The 16,636-nt window shown below is 39.7% G+C and overlaps 1 protein-coding gene across 3 annotated transcripts in view; it reads left to right on the top strand.

Moving 5' to 3' along the window:
• The first annotated feature begins 832 nt into the window (after window positions 1-832).
• The window catches only part of USP24 (ubiquitin specific peptidase 24), a 71,057-nt gene continuing 55,253 nt past the window's right edge, over window positions 833-16,636 (top strand). For all 3 annotated transcript variants that reach the window (XM_067301300.1, XM_067301299.1, XM_067301298.1), the window contains exons 1-4: window positions 833-1,147; window positions 13,534-13,699; window positions 14,654-14,721; window positions 16,166-16,309. In XM_067301300.1, coding sequence (XP_067157401.1) covers window positions 833-1,147; window positions 13,534-13,699; window positions 14,654-14,721; window positions 16,166-16,309 — 693 coding nt within the window. The remainder of the gene's footprint in view (window positions 1,148-13,533; window positions 13,700-14,653; window positions 14,722-16,165; window positions 16,310-16,636) is intronic.

The following is a 16,636-nucleotide window of genomic DNA, read 5'->3' as shown; positions in this document are numbered from 1 at the left end:
TCTGAGGGCGAGCAGCCACCTCTCAGGGTACTTACACGAGCCCCTTCTCCACGCTGGCAGGGGTGTAAAACACACGAGCTTTTTTACCTCAGAGACACCATGGCGGAGCAAGGCCTTTCCCGCCACCTGCCCTCCCTTTCCGCAGCCTCCCCCTTTCCCTCTCCCCTTCCCTTTCACCTCTCTCCTTCCCCCTGGGGCTGCAAGTGCTTTAATTGCAAAAACGCAGCTACCTCCCAGCCGGCTGTAGCCCCAGGGGGCTCCGCTAATTAGCGAGAGGCGTAATTACAGGCGGCACCACGAGCAGCGGGCCGGAGAGCGGGCCGTTGGGAGGGGGCAGGGCCGCGCCCGGGGTCGGGGCCTACTGCGGCCCCCGCCGCCGCCGCCGCCGCCCGGGCCCTCCCGTTGCCCTGGCAACGCCCCTCCCGCTCACGTGACGCCCTCCCGGCGACGCCCGCCCGCCCGCCCGCTCCCGTTCCCACGGCGACGGCCGCTCCCGCGCATTCCTCCCCCCCCCCCGCTGCGAGTCCATTCATGCTCCCTCCCTCACGTGACGCGGGCCCGGCGCGCGCTCCCCAGCCGGGCTTCGCCGCCGCTTCCGGGTGGAGGGCGGGGCGGGGCAGACCGCGTGTGTGAGGGCGCGAGCGCGGGCGGGCGCGAGCGCGGGCGGGCGCGGGCGGGCGCGCGCGCGGGGGCGGGGTGGGGCGGGGGCGGCCGCCGCCGCCGCGGCTGAGGGGAGAGGCGCTGCCGTCAACATGGCGGCGCGCGCGGCGGGCCGCGCCTGAGCCCCGGCGCCCGCTCGGCCGGCGGCCCCGCGCCGCGCCCCGCCGCCGCCATGGAGAGCGAGGAGGAGCAGCACATGACCACGCTGCTCTGCATGGGCTTCTCGGACGCCGCCGCCATCCGCAAGGCCCTGCGCCTCGCCAAGAACGACATCAACGAGGCCGTGGCGCTGCTCACCAACGAGCGGCCCGGCCTCCACTACGGCGGCTACGAGCCCATGGAGAGCGGGCAGGGCCCGCCCGGCGGCCACGGCTCCCCCGCCGGCGGGCAGGGCCCCCGCGGCGGCGACGGCGACGGCAGCGGCGGCGGCGGCGGCAGCGGCGGCTTCGACCCGCCGCCCGCCTACCACGAAGTGGTGGAGACCGAGGTGAGGGGCCGGGGGGGGGGGGGCCGGGGCGGCCTGCACCGCCGCGGCGGGTCCCGGCGCTCCGTCCTGCCTTGCCCCGAGGCCGCGGCGGGAGCTTCCCCGCTCCGTGCCCTGCGCGTCCCTTGCGATCGGATCGCGGCAGGGTGAAGAGCACCCTCTTTTTTTTTTTTTCTTTTTTGGCATTCTAGGAATGTGTGGCCACGGTAGGCTTTTTTTTTTTTCCCTGTGCCTTCTTGCATAATCCGAGTGCCTAATGGGTGTAATATTTTTTTTAGTTGTTTGCACCGTGCAAAGGAATACCTAGACTGCCCTTTCCTTTACATACAGTTTTATTTGGAGAAGCTAAGCATAAATACAGAAATAGAGGGTACAGGGGGTTAAAACCTTTTTAAAATGAAGGATCTAACTCATAATTTCAGTTACAGTCATGTTGTAAAACGGAACTTAAATGCTGAAGAATCCCGGCCTTTCACAGCTCCCCGCCTTCCACCTTGCCTGCCCTTTTCCCTTTTCTCTCCTCCATGCTGTTTCAGAGCTCCGAACTCCTCAGACAGCTGATACACTCGTGGCTCTTTCCTTGCTGCCTTTTGTGCATGGAACAGTCTTGTAGCACTTACCTCTAAAAGCTTTCCCTTTTTCCAGGTCTTTTTTCAAAAAATTCCTAGAGCATTCATAGAAAAAGAGCGAATTGATAGTGTCCGGACTGTGGGACACATGGGGATAAGAACACAAGAACGGCCCTACTGTGTCATGCCAAAGGGCCATCTTGCTTAGTCTGGGTCTCAAAACATGGCCAATAGCAGATGCATAAGCACATGAATAAGAACAGGGAAACTCAGATCCCAGACTTCAGGGAACAGTACCCTGGGGAGTTTCGAAGCCAGAAATGGTAACTTTCTGTGTTCGTATATACGTATTAAAACGTAAGTGAAAGATACACATGCATATCTACTTGCATGTAAGTGTAGCTATGTACATCATTCATCTCCATAGTCTCATTATATACTATCTTGAAGTCCAGTTGTGCAGAATTAAGGAACATGATCCTGTTCACTGAATTAACTGGGTTAGGTCCTTAGCTGATACAAGATGATGATGTACACTTGTGGAGTAAGATGGTCTGTTGCACTGCATATATGCAGAAGAGTCGCTGTTTACTGATTAAAGCAATAGGAAACTGGTTTCTAGCCTTTGCGTTGAAGGGTTGGGAATGAGTGAGAGTTACTGTCTTAATGCTGCTCGTTTTCACGCAGGTCTTTGTAACCATCAAGAGGGTGGATTTTCCTTTCAGATATTTTATAGTTACAGATGCAATCTGGGTTGCCAGTGGGATATTTAAAGAGATGCTGTCAGTATAAACTTCATAGAAACGCTTTTTTTCCTCTCTGCTGTTCCTATTACAAATGACACTTTGACAGCTCTAAGAGGAATTTTTTCTATTATTTCAGTTTGTGTGTCTGATCAAATTTCACTTATACTTCATAGTTTCCTTTGCCAGTCTTATTCTTGTTTGCTCTCACTTGTGTTCTTATTAACCACCACAAGGAAAACCAAAACACTTGAATATAGGTAAATGACTGCACATCCACAAAATGGGAGTAGGCAGAAGGACTGAAGTACCACTTCTACATAAAATTTTTATATAAATTCAGATCCAGAGTTAATAATTGGGTTCATTTGGATATGAAGGTTCATCAACTCTTGCACATATAAGCGAAAGAATATTGTAATGTTAAAGTTTTACTTGGAAAAATCTTAAGACTTGGGATTGTTGCCTCTGCTTATTTGTCTAATACTGCATTGCAGTGTAGCAAGTTTTGAAATATATTTCAAAAGGGAGGGGGAATTATTTTTGATCAGCTCTTTATTCTTCGAATGTAATCTAGAGCTACAGTTAATAAACTAGAGATATTATTTAGGTGGTTAATCAGCAGGAAGCTTTCCATTCAGTGCAGGCTTATGGCGCATGAAGCTGTTCAAAGAGCCAATTGCACAATTATCTATATTAATCGCAGTCGTATACATTATGTTGAAACATATTGTATGTCATACGTAATACTATCTTGTGGCAACACAGAATTCAGACATTATTTCTGTTTATCTTTCTGTCACTGTCATCTCTCTAACAGTCCTTAAAGTACATGTTCCTTCTCCTCATAATATTAGTTTTCTCATTTGCTTAGTGGAAAGGTAGTGATTAGTTAGGTTTTTGGTCTGGTTTTTGGATTGTATGTATCAGTAATGTACATGAATATATAGATCAACAGAGCAAAATTATTAGAAATTTTCCCCTAAAAAATTTGTAGTCTAGTAAACTTTTTCATGAGTCAGTGGACACAAGTTAGGGTTAGATTTTGTAGTTTAAAAGTACAGGAAAGCTTCAGTCATGCCTCAAGGTATATAACAACTCTGTACTTTGTATTTACATTCTTTTTTTGGCTGAGTGCAGTTTACACTGCCTATAAAAATAGATTTATGAATGATTAAACGCTTCATTTTCTCTAATCAGTAATGAATTCGTTATGTTTGCATATGCTTATATGGTGCCTATTACATAATGTTAGTCTGTTTTGCTCAGTAAGTACGTTGATCAAAGAAAGGTTTGCTGTGGTTTTTTGCTGAGATTAGTACAGCAGCCAGGTATGTGCTGTATTAATAAAAAGTGTGTTTTGTTTAAATACAATAGTAAAACCAATGTGAATCCTCTTTACTTTCAGTGGTCCAGGCTTCTGGTCTTGGAAGGCATCTGGAAGTGTTACAGAAGCCTGAATTTGGAATAACTGGCCTAGAAAAAAGACAGCTACTATGAGCTGGTGCAATATGCATGCTGTATTTTGCATGTGAGAGTTGAGATAAGGACATGTACACATTCATTTTCACAAGGGCTGAAATTTCAGTTGCAGCAGGCTAGTGTCTTCCAAAGAACAACCAATTGATTGAGCTTTAAGTTAATCGCTCTAGTGTCTCTGTGCAGTCAATCTCATTGGCGTGACCATGCTTAACTCATTAAAAGGAAAAAGCCATACAAATTTGGGAATACAAAAGGGTCTTCACATTGGTTTGTGCAGTCTTTCTGAAATATCAATAATTGCAACTTCAGCACAACTTTCAAAGTCCTGCACCCTGTAGTGCCAAACCTCTTTGGGCTAAGATCACCTGCTTTTACAAGGGGTAACTTTACCTCTTTGATGTGACATCTATGTTTATGTCTGTTGGCTGAAGTAAATCTGATAAGTGTATTTTGGCAAAAATATGGCATACTGTGTGTTTATTCCGTAGGCACCGTATGGATTTTATGGTGTGATTTTTGGCAGGGACAAAGATTTGTGCTCATCTCTTCATATGACTGTGAGATATGCTGTTATATGAACTGCTGATAAATCCTTAAAATTTGAAGTGAGACTGTAAATGAATATGATGAAAATGTCTGTCAGCGTGCCCATGAATTGGGATGCTTTAGCCATAGCACTAGCTTTTGTAGAGTGGGGAGGAATAGGATGAGAAGACCAGCCCAAATGAATATGGTGACTGTGACCAGAGAACCTAAACTGTGGTAAGGGGTAGGAACCCACTGATACTAAAAATACAGAACATGGTAGCAACAGTACATATACCAACAGTTTCTATAACCTTTCCCAAAATAAGCTTGATTTGTTTTAAACAGCTTCTGAGAGTCATTACTATCGCCTTCTTGGTAAATTGTGATTAAAAGATTGTATTACCTTCTAGCTGTTCTTGTCTCCTTTAGCATGTGCACTTTTCTTTTTTTTTCTTTTTTTTTTTTTTTTGATTGAACCGGATCAAAAACTCACGTATGCCAGGTTTTACTAGGATAAGGTTTATGTTAAAATTTGTCTAAGATTGCTCTTAGAAGTGCTGTTTGATTTGAAGAGAAGGGGCTTTTGTAAAAGAAGCAGACCACCAACATCAGTCAGAACAGTGCTGGGAACAGTTTCTCACTAGTCATGCTGCAGAACTTTTGTGTTCAAAACCCTGTCTCTCCTCACTATTAGAGCTCAGTACTGAAAGCAGTTCTGCTGCAGATGCACTGTCACTGAGGGTATGCAACTTAACCTCTCGTTTAATTTCTGTTGTGTAATATGAGGATAATGGTTTGTGCTGTAGAGGTGTACTGCAGATGCTAGACTTGTGAAGTTCTTTGATCCTTGAATGGGAGGAGCTGTATTTATTTAAAGACAAAAAAGCTATTTTAGTATTTAGCCTTCAAGAAAATGTGATGAATTTCACACTACAATTTTATAACTTTATAACTTTAAAGTCAGCCTCCTCTCTTGTCAGTAGAGTTGGGCTATGCAAAAGTGAGTATTTCTGGCATTCTATTGTGGAAGTTTTGCAGTATGGCTTGTCTAGGAATTGGCCTTGTAAAACAATTAAGCAATCAAATAAAGCTTTGTGGCAGAGTCTGGCATTGAGTCCCTGGCTAGATGCCATCAGAATGTCAAGTGGAACTAGTATTTTAGCGCTCCTGGTTTTCGGCATTGCTACATTCAAAAATTAGTGGCCCTGGTATAGCACCTCTTTCTAGATTCAGGATACGTGAATGCTTTCTTGGATTTTGAAAGAAAATGACCTGTTTATCATTCTTGATAAAAGATGCAGAGATGCTATGTGAAGATAGGACAATGGTGGGTAATACTGACAGATGCAGTTGATTAATTTTAAATATAAGCTTTGTTGCAAATAATTTATGAAGCCCTTATGTAGTATGATTGTTGAAATAATCTTCCAATTGAGACTAGCACTTTTAAATTACTGGTTCGACAGTGAAGGTGATGTCTATGGAGTCAGTGGAGGTGGGAGATAACTCTTCTGTATAGCCAACTTCTCAGCTGGGCAGGAAGTGTCTTTGCTATAATGTTCTCTGGAGGCATTTTCTGGTCGTCTTCCCAGTTTAAAGTGCTATTCTGTGGCAGCTGTTTAATAAGGAAGTGAAATACTGAGGAAGAATGAGAATAAAAACAAATTAACCAGTGTTAGAAGTTAATTCCAGCAAATCATTTGGATTGCTTTTGGATTAAGGAACAGTAGCTCTTTGTATGAAGAGGGCAAGGATGGAAAGGAAGTGCCTATTTCTTTTGTAAAGCTCTTAATTTGAAAAACACACGTATTTGTGCTGCCATAGGAATAGGCTTTGGTATGTATGTTTCAGCTATGCTTGATGGGCTAAACTAAAAAAAGCCGAATGTACTCTGAATGCTTCTTGCCACTTGATCTTCCTGCTCGCTACTATACAAGAGTTTTGACTCCTTTTGTTCTGATGCCCAGCAGAGCAGACCTGACAGACATTTAAAGATTGTTCATGTGAGTTGATCACAATTACCTAATGATACGTCGTATAACTTGAATTCAAGCTATTTTCTTTGTGGACACTAGTTTCTGTTGTGCTGTACATCTATGTGCACCTAAAGAATAAAAGTGTGAGTAAGTGTTTAGTAGTTTTATTGAATTAGTTCTCCCTTCCAGAACTTAAGTTTTGATCACTAAAATGTTATAATAAATGCTTTGTCTAGTGTTCCTGCAGCACTTCTCTGTTAATACCTGGTGATTTAGCAAAGGAAAATGGAAGTATTGACTTAATTTTAAGCTCTGGAATTCTAAGCATTTGTGATTCATTGCTTTATTACATTAAAGCACAATGTTTATCTGATACCCTGAAAAGTTATGCTGAATTGTTTAGAAATAAGCATGATTTTTTTGTGCTTAGGAAAATTTAAGGGTTAGGAGGAACGATGGTATCATTCAGTGTTAGACTGGATGTTTGTAGTTATGCTTTTGGAAGAAGTTTTTAAGTATATCCAGAGATGATACTGAAAACACATGCAAGATAAGTGTGTTTTCCTAGGTTTCTTATGAATGGCATTCCTAACAGTATTTTCCATGACCTTTCCCTGGCCTACAACTAGTTATCAGACTTGAAAGTATGTTGCCAGACATGGCTGTTAGAAATCTGGCTGGCTCTGATTCCACTGAGTACTATGGTAATAGCAGAAAGGGGCTAAGAACTTCCTCTTTTTAAGTTATATGGGTCTTATTAATTAAAAATGATTTTTACAGAGCCATTGTTCATTTTGTTGTAGTGCTTACCGTTGTGTTTATCTCCGAATAATGAGCAAAGTGCATTGGGGAATACTGCATAGTAAAGTTACACCATTGCCCTGGAAAATGAGGATACCAGTACAAGCAGTATTTTTAGGAAATTCTAGCTAATTTCTAGCTTTGTTGAAAAGATTTTTTTTTTTTCCAAGCTCATATTTTGCCTTATTCCCAGTCTTACACAGTACTTGGGTTGTGGGGAAGAAAAAGACATGTTTTTTGTGGTTGATTTATTAAAATCCTTTAGACCTATTAAGGAGCATTTAGTCTAACTATGCATGCTTGATAAGGCACTCGTAATACTCTGTTAAAGTCAGAGTCCAAAACTTTCTATGAAAACTTTCACTAAGTAATTCAGAATTTTCTTAGGAGATATTTACGGTGTAGTGAGAATCCAAATTAGCTTCAATTAGATGGAGTCTGTAAAAAAGGCCTTTTTGTGTGTGTGTGTGATAGACTGGTATCATTCCTTCATATTAACAGGATGAAATATTAATATTTTTCTTATGTCAAGACTGTTTGCTTGTCTAACAACAATTTAGCAAAATTTAGACTGCATAGCAAAAATTTGAACTAAAAGGTTTAACTTCTGTGTAAAAAAAAAAAAAAAACAACAAAAAAACCACCAACAACAAAAAAAAACCAAATACCTCCCAAGCAAGCTTACTTTCTCTTAATGGAACATAAATAACGAAAAGTGTTCCCTTCCATCACTGTATTCAGAATTTTTGCATATAGATGTCTTCACATTGATGAAAATGCAAGAGCAAGATGCTGCATCTGTTTAAGACTTAGAACAATTAAAAACTATTACTATACTTGGAAAGTAAACAGCTGCTTCTCACTAAAACTCTTAGGAAATCATGGTAGGTTTTCTTATTGCTAACTGGCCTATTTTGAAGTAGATTTTAAATATTCATAATATAATACTGTGTTTCAGCCACGTAAGAATCATAATGTATAAATTCCGTATGTAACATCACTTTCTGAGGCTTACAAATACTGTCATATTCATAAAGGAATACTAAGCTTGCTTGTAGCAATGTGGGTTAAATGAGTTTGGTCTGATGGTGAGAACAAGTAACTGGAAAATACTCCTCAGTTTTGTTCCCAGATCTGCCACTTGCATGGGTTTAAAGTTCTTTAAGCTCTTGGAATACCAGTTTATAAAAACAAGTAGGTTATAAATATGAAAACTTGCTTTTTAAAACAAAAAAACAAAAAAAACACTGTCTACCTCCTGCTTAGTGTTTTCAAGTATATAAGTGCAAAGCAGTGGCTTTGGTTTATCTGAAAAGCTTTAAAATCTTATCCCCCATGAATCAGTTCTAGGAAACAGAATATCCTGCTTTTAAGAGTCAATTAAAAGAAAAAAAACAGACTAGGCATCCAGGCATAAAAGTAAAAGCTGCTTTCATCAGCAGTCTGACAGATAAAGAGAAGAGGGACTGTCAAGTCCTGACTTCAGGATTCATAGCTTCTCTCAGGTTGATGGACATCCAACAATAGATCAGAGAGTAGAGAAATGCTCCTTCTGTTTTTATGGATATTTGATGTATTGCTTCTATATTGCCTCCATCTGAGCATCTTGCAGTACTTTGCAAACACCAGTGAATCATACATCAACATGCTGTGACAGAGGGAAGTATCATTATTGACACTTCACAGCTGGGGAAACTGAAACGCTGAAAAATTGACTTCCTCGTTATCGCGTAGTACGTCTGTAGCAGAACTGAAAGGTGGACTGAGAATTTTTGGCTTCTAATTCTGGCTTTAAGCTTTTTTTTCCATTGCTTGTTCCGTTTGTAGGTATGTATTAAGAAAACAATTTCTTTTCTTTCTTTTCTTTCTTCAACAATACAGTGAAGCATCAAAAACAGTTTTCTTGTCTGTAGAATGGTGGTCGTTTTGTGAAAAACACTTGCTGGGGAGAAGCACGAGGGTGGAGGGAACTGCTTGATCTGCTGGTATCTTAAAAGCTCAGATCCTATTGCATACTGAGAGAAACGGGACTTTCTGGTTCTGTTTTGTGAATTATATTGGGTTCAGGACAACATATGAAACTTAGCTCTGGTGATACCGAATTGTGTTGGTAGTCTTCTATTAAAATCAAATTAGCAAATTTGATTTGTAATTTAACTGTAATTGATACTGAGACTACCAGTTAGTACCAAAATACTTTCTTAAACTCCTTGTTATTTTATGTATAGTAACGAGTATCATAAGTGTCAGTGGCTTTAGTTAAATGCAGATTGGTGAATCAGTTAGCTGAATGTTGAGGGAATACATTTTGAAGTTTTGACCTGTGAGTTTGTGGCCAATTAAAGTTAATTTATATTTCACTTCTTATATGAGGGCTAATCTTTGCTCTTTGTTGGTCTTCCATGGCAAGTTTTGTACTATAGACTTAGGCAACACATTCTTAATCAGATATTGAACAATTGTTACTTATTCAGATTTATAAAGAACTCTATGAGGTACCAGGTCCCGTTAGAGAGAATCTTTAAATCATCACTTGAGACTTTTTGAGTGAGGATATTATTCTTGGGTGCTTGTATGTATACGTACGGACATAACTACAGTTTTACACCTTGAAAATAAGCTGAAAGAAGGAGTCAAGTAGCCCTGTCAGACTGGGGCAGGGTGTCTTCAGGGCTCTTGTATAGTGAAAGATACAACAGCAGGTATGGGAAAAGGTGTTAAAGGTTTGCTGGCAAATGCTCTTTGGTCTTGAGCCCTGAGCCGCAGAAGGGAGAATGTCACAGGATGTTTGGTGTGCACCATGACTTCCTGCCTCGGAAAACAGATAGTTCTTGATGGTTTTAAGTCTATCTTTGGATGACCTGTTGACCAAAAGGACCGGTTTCTTTGCTTTTACTGTTCTATTGTCGGAGAATATCCCTGCAAATCCTTGAAATGCCAGGTGCCAGTCCAGTATTAAGTCTGTTCAGACAGAATTGCATAGTCCTGATTTAGGTCATCAAGAGTAAGCAACAACTGGGAGACACTGTTCTTAAGTCGTCTATTTGAGGGGAGGGAGAAAAACTTCTCTACCAAAAAATATATGATCCCCAAAAATAAGACCCAGAAAACCACTTTTGAGGAGACTGACGTGGCCTTGTGCACTCCTTACTTTCTTATATAGCATATTCTTTCTTTAAAAGCTTTTATTACAGCTCTGAGCTGACGTCAGTAGATTCTGTAGCGACGGTTCTTAGCCCCTCAGTCTTGAGGTGTAGATAGCGATTACCTGTTCAGAGCTGTGATGTATTGTGTTTGTGAATGCCAGCAGAGCAAATAAGGTCTGCAGCATTTGTTGATTGGAGAGCCAGCCTAAAATTACGTTAAGAGCTTACATTGCGCCTTGTTACAGAATACTTTGTTAATACAACTGCTGCTAATAAATCCCTCACTTCGAAGAGCAATACACAGATCAGTTTAAATCGGATAGTTTTTTGGGTTGTGGTTTTTTGGTTTTTGTTTTTTTTATCCTGAAAGACACTATAATTATGAAAGAGCAGCCATGTGCTTTTTGGAGAGACTGTTATTCATAGTAGATATGTTGCAAGAAACAAGACTGAATGCGTGGTAATATAAACTGTCTGAAAAGGGCAGTGATCTCCAAGAAGTACAGGGTATTAAATTAATGGCTTGAAGTGGATTTTGAGTTTGACTTTTAAACTGCCTGGGCATTTATTGGAGACTGTTACAGCACTGTTTAACAGTAGTTGTAAAGCTGCTCGAGTGTCATGCATTCTGGAATTATTACATAATTGAACTTGATACTTTATTGGCAGGGGTTTAGTAGCAGAAAAACTGACATGCAAGAATGACTTGTTTTCTCTAATTAATAGAATGTGCCAAAGATCTGCTCCTTCATTGAAAATAGTTGCTCATGTTATTACGGCAGTATTTCCAGTACCGCACCCGTTATTTCTTATATAAAAGACCTTATTTTTCCCCATATTGTTGGTAGACTCAATCCAGCAATAAGCTGCTGGTATCCTTAGTGCAACTGCTATGATAATGCCCTTATTTGGGGGAGCCAAGCATACAGTTAAGAAAATGTATCACTTCAGTATCTCTTTATGAATTTCCTTAATATTACTGACTCTTTTAATCACTTAAAAGAATGAAGTAAACCAAGAGCAACTATGCTTAAATGTAGTTAAGGAGGCAGAACAAGAGCTGATATTTTTCAGCAACAGTTGAACCTCTGCACTGCTATTAGACTGAACACCTCAAAGACTAGTGTTAGTAATGGATAGTTCTATTTAGCATGGACACCTTTCCCTAAGGGTTGGAGAAACTGTGGCCCAACTAATGTAAACATTTGTTGAAATGTCACTTTCATTTGCTGTTAGTCTAGGTTGAACTGAATTCTAGGACTTAGCTATTAGGTGTCTATATTGCACTCAGTCTTCCTTTTTTAGACTAATTATTGTATCACATACTGTTACCATAAAGACTTTCTTTATAAAGTACTTATTTCTTGTAGACTGGGAAAAAAAAAGGGGGGGGTGTTCTGGATAGGCATCATCTACAGAAGTCATAAACTTAACTGTTGTTTGCTTAATTACTACTACAGGTTATTTCCTAAACAACCTTTGCTTTTAAATACTTTCAATGTTTTTCAGTAGTATTAAATTAACTTAGACCTTCAAACATCGCTTCTTCAAAAGCTGACAAGACATGATTTACTAGACATGATTTGCGCTAGAATTCCATGCACAGTACTGGATCATACAACTTCAGCTTCAGAAGTTGATATCCAGGTCTCTTAAAGGAAGTACAGCTTCTGATAATGACAAACTTGGGACTAAAGGATTAGTAGAGGGTTGTGGGAAGGTGGCACATTGCTTGCCGAACATTGACATGTTTTCATTTCTGAATACTATTTTATACCACATTTCTATAAATATTATTGCTGATGTTCAGAACAGATTATTAAGACCAGATGCTGTGTGCTGTGGTCACCTGCCCCAGTGAATTTTATAGGGTGGACTCTATACAATTGGTGGTTTTGGCTTAGTATTTTTGAATCATTATAAAGTGAATATGAAGTGTTTACTTTTTAATAAACAGGTCTAATTCTTCAAACGGCAAGTGCAGTGAGAAAACCAGAAGCACACTTCTCTGCATGGATTGATTTCATTCTTTGCATACAACTTCCTCTTGAGTTTATTTGATTTCTCTCAATTTATTTCTTTCTACTTGCTCCACTCACTTTCCGGACACTGTTTTTTTACACTTGAACATGCTTCCTGCTTGTCCTTCCTCCCTACGTGTTCCTGGCTTCTCTCCTCATGGGATCTTGTTACTATCACTGCACTTCTGTTTTCTTCTTTCTCTGACGGTTGCTCCCAATTGCTGCCGGTCCTGATCCAAACAGTCTGTCCTTTCTCCTGCTTAAGTTCTGCCTGTTGTTTGGAAGATGGAGGAAAAACTAGTACATGTGAACTCTTTACACCTGGGGTAGCTAGCCTCGATGTGAGGTTAAAAAAGAAATTAAAGAAAAGAAATCAATGACTTGTCTACCCAGTCTAGTTCTTCACCTGGCACTACTGAGACAGTTGCCTCATATGGCACTTAACAAAGAATGTGGGGCTAATTTTGTGTTCTGTCTGTGCACAGAAATAGCTGCTGTTTAGTGGCACTAGCAGGGAAACTGGGGAAGCCGAGCTGCTTCTGCTTCCTTTTTTCCCTGTCTGCTTCCCAGAATACTTCCCAGGATCTCATTTGACTACAGAAGAAGGACGATTGTAGTCTCATTGTCAACTATATTTAAGATTTACATTTTTCTTTGGATAATTAGCTAGTAAGAAAAACATGCTGATGTACTGGAATAGTCTTGGGTTATTTTTCTCAGTGTGATGGGGTGAGAGGATGATCAAACTGGTCTACCTTGGAATAAGCTATTGCATATTTTACAGCAACTGCTGAACAGAGGATTAATGTGGAGAGTTTTGTGAAGATCAGGGTTTATACTCTCTACAGTCCCACAGGGACTAGAAGCAGTTATCACTTGACTCTAGGATCTGTTATGTTAAGGAAAAGGATTTGCCATTTAAATAGGCAATTAGTTAGCAATTAGTCATGTAAACATAGTGGTTATCACCTACAGGAAATATATGAAGGTATGTAATCCCTTCAATTGAAATTGAAATATCAAATTCTACTTTGAAAAACACAAGCAGCCTCAGGGTTGTTGAGGATTTGATATGCTTGTTATAGGCATAGCCGCCTTGACTCGAACATCTCTTTATTCACAGAAAAATGATGAAAATGGGAATTGCTCTGGCGAAGGTATTGAGTTTCCAACAACCAACTTATATGAATTGGAGAGCAGAGTTTTAACAGATCACTGGTCCATACCATATAAGCGGGAAGAGTCCTTAGGCAAGTGCCTAATTGCATCCACCTACCTAGCAAGACTAGGTAAGTTCTTTTTCTACTCATGTAAAAATAATCTGTTCAAAAGATTTTACAGGCGGTTTAGTGGGCAGTTATGGCTTTCATATCCACTTTACAGTTGTTTACACAGCACCCTGTGGAATGGTTGTATCTCTGTAAGTGGCTAACAGTGAACTATACCTAACGCTGTAAAAAGAATGTCAATCTCTTTTTCTAAAGTTGTTTTATATAAGCTTTTTAGAAAAAGTGGAGCACATGTTTCTTTATGTTTTGATGATTGTAGGAATTACTGTTTTTCAGAGCTGAATTAGAGCTTTTTTTTTTTTTTTGATTGTGCTGGTTATTTTCCATTAGTAAAAACAAGCTGTCATCTAAATTCATGCTCTACCAAGCTTGTATAACTGGTTGTTTTTTCCCTAGTGAAATGCTTATACTGCATTAGACTTGAATTTGATTTTTCTGTATTCAGTACTTTGGCTGGGGTTAAGTGTGTTATGGAGGCATCACGCCCAACTCCTGGGATAATGATTGCAAGGTAGTTTTTCCGTCATGGCTGATGGCAGACTAAAAGGAGGTTATAATCTAAAGAATGGAAGTTGTTAGGTTAAAAACAAAAAAGCAAACCACAATCACCTGTGTGTTGTTCTCAAGGATGTACGTAGGTTTGGTTTTGGTGGGTGGTGTGAAGCGTGAGAAATGATTTGAAGTTAGTATAAGTTATAAACTTTGAAGGGAAAAATATTTATAGTGCTAATCATGCTTGTTCAAGTTGTAAAAGGTGGAACATTCGGAAACTTCTTATTTCTAAAAGGCAAGTTATTTTCACTGACACTCTTTTGTGGCTGAAAAAGCGTAATGCTAGTTATGTATGGGCAGTAGGACTTTTACTGATGATGTTGGTTGGTGTTCCCAAAAAGTTAAAAAAACAAGTTTCCTGAAGTAATCTTAAAACATATACTGTCTTTCCTTTCTATAAAGGTCTTTCTGATTCTGATGAGAATTGCAAGAGATTTATGGACAGATGCATGCCTGAAGCATTTAAAAAAGTAAGTGTGTAACAGTTCATCAAGTCACTGTTTGTGTTTGAGTTGTTTGTGGTGAAAATAGTATATTATGTCTCAAACTGATATATGCTTGAGAAACTGTGGTAACCAGGGAGTATATTCTTACATTAAAAAAAAAAAAAAACCTCTTAAGTCCCATTTCTGCAACTGCTGCACACAGTGCAATCGCTTTATTATTATTATTTATTTATTATCAAGAGCCCTACAGCAGTTACTGGAGCCTAAAGGCAGGCAGGTGTAAAGATCCTTGGATGCAGCCCTTAATGGCAGGTTTCCTTTGACTCTCTTCTTGTTGTTCCTTCTTTGGAGGGTTGCTAAATTCTATCATGTCTCTTTTCATCACCTGTTTAGAATTTGCCTTCCCCTCAGTGCCTAATGCCTTATGTGTCTCTGTGGTTGTTCTTGTCTGGGTTATTGTGAATTTTCTCTATGGAGACCTTCAAACCAATTTGCTTCCCATTATTCTATCCATTTTGGCTTCTCCCTAAATTTCTTTCCCACTTGTTAGACAATATGTATAAACATATATATACATTTTTTAAAAAGAACTCAAAATATAAACGTATTTAAAGAGAAAAAAAAATTCTTGTTCCATTTGGCTGTTAAAGTAATAACCATGCATATAAGACTTTCAAATCACTTGGTATTTTCTGCACGTTAAATAAACAATGTAGGTTGGTCCTCTAGGAGGAGAGTCTGTAGAAATTTAAGTTTAGAATATGCTGACTTACTGAAATATTTGCAAGTCAGTTATTGAGCCTAATATCATATTATTTCTTAAAATGGTACAAAAAGTAATTGTATTTGAAATGTTAAGCTTTTTAACTGTAAAGACTTGCTAACATTCAGACTCAACTAGCAATAATTAAATTACGTTGCAGGCAGAAACTTAATGTTCTCTTTAAATTTGGTCTAATATAGTTGTTTAAAGAACACATTTCAGTAGGTGTGAAAGCAGTATTAAATACCACTCTTCACAGTACGGTCTCTTGGTTTTTTTTTTTTTTTTTTTTTTTGCTAACAAACTGCTCAAAAAGTTCATTCAGTGCAGCTTTGTGGCACACCAGTTTGAAGATGTAACAGTTGTGTGCTCATTCTGCAAACAAGTTAGTTGCATATTGGTTGTGCCTTGCAAAAGCAAGTGAAAGTGGAAAACGGTTTGCTTTGTTGCTACATTTTATTTGTCATAAATTGTGATTTAAGGCGTTCTCAATGAAATAGAAGCTTAATTAACTCTTAAACCATTAGGGCAGGAAAAGCATCTGAAATAACACACCAGGCAGTGATTACCATGCTCTGAGGAAACATTTGCTCTGAAGACAGTCAGTCTCTGGGGTTGATATTTCTCGTTTTATGTGATTGGGCTCAAGCTTCAATAATTACTCTTTTTTTTTTTTCTTTTTCTTCCTTTTTTATTTTTTGGTAGCTGTTGACATCCAGTGCTGTTCACAAATGGGGAACTGAAATCCATGAAGGAATCTACAACATGCTCATGCTGCTAGTAGACCTGGTTGCAGAAAGAGTAAAACAAGATCCTATTCCCGTGGGCTTGCTCGGTGTACTTACAATGGTATTTGTCTCTCTGATGCAGTTTCTAATAATGACAGGGTTTTGAACTCAGAGATCTGGTTAAGTAATATGGAAAATAAGGGTATACTAGTTTCACTGAACATCCTCAAAATATAAAAGTTTCTAGTAGTAATTGTCATGAATTATACTCAATGTTTTTGTATGCAGTATTCGGGTATTTGGCATCTAGTATTCACATTGCTGCTGCTTTTCCTAAATATTTAAGTTGTAATATATTGACTTACAATCTGCAGCCATTGTTTGCTACAGATATTCAACATCCAGGATCCAATTCCTAAAGGGCTGAATGCTGTTCAAAACTTCTGAA

The sequence above is a fragment of the Apteryx mantelli genome, chromosome 8, assembly GCF_036417845.1.
Source record: "Apteryx mantelli isolate bAptMan1 chromosome 8, bAptMan1.hap1, whole genome shotgun sequence".
Taxonomy (NCBI): Eukaryota; Metazoa; Chordata; class Aves; order Apterygiformes; family Apterygidae; genus Apteryx; species Apteryx mantelli.
This window is presented reverse-complemented; position numbering and strand designations above follow the sequence as displayed.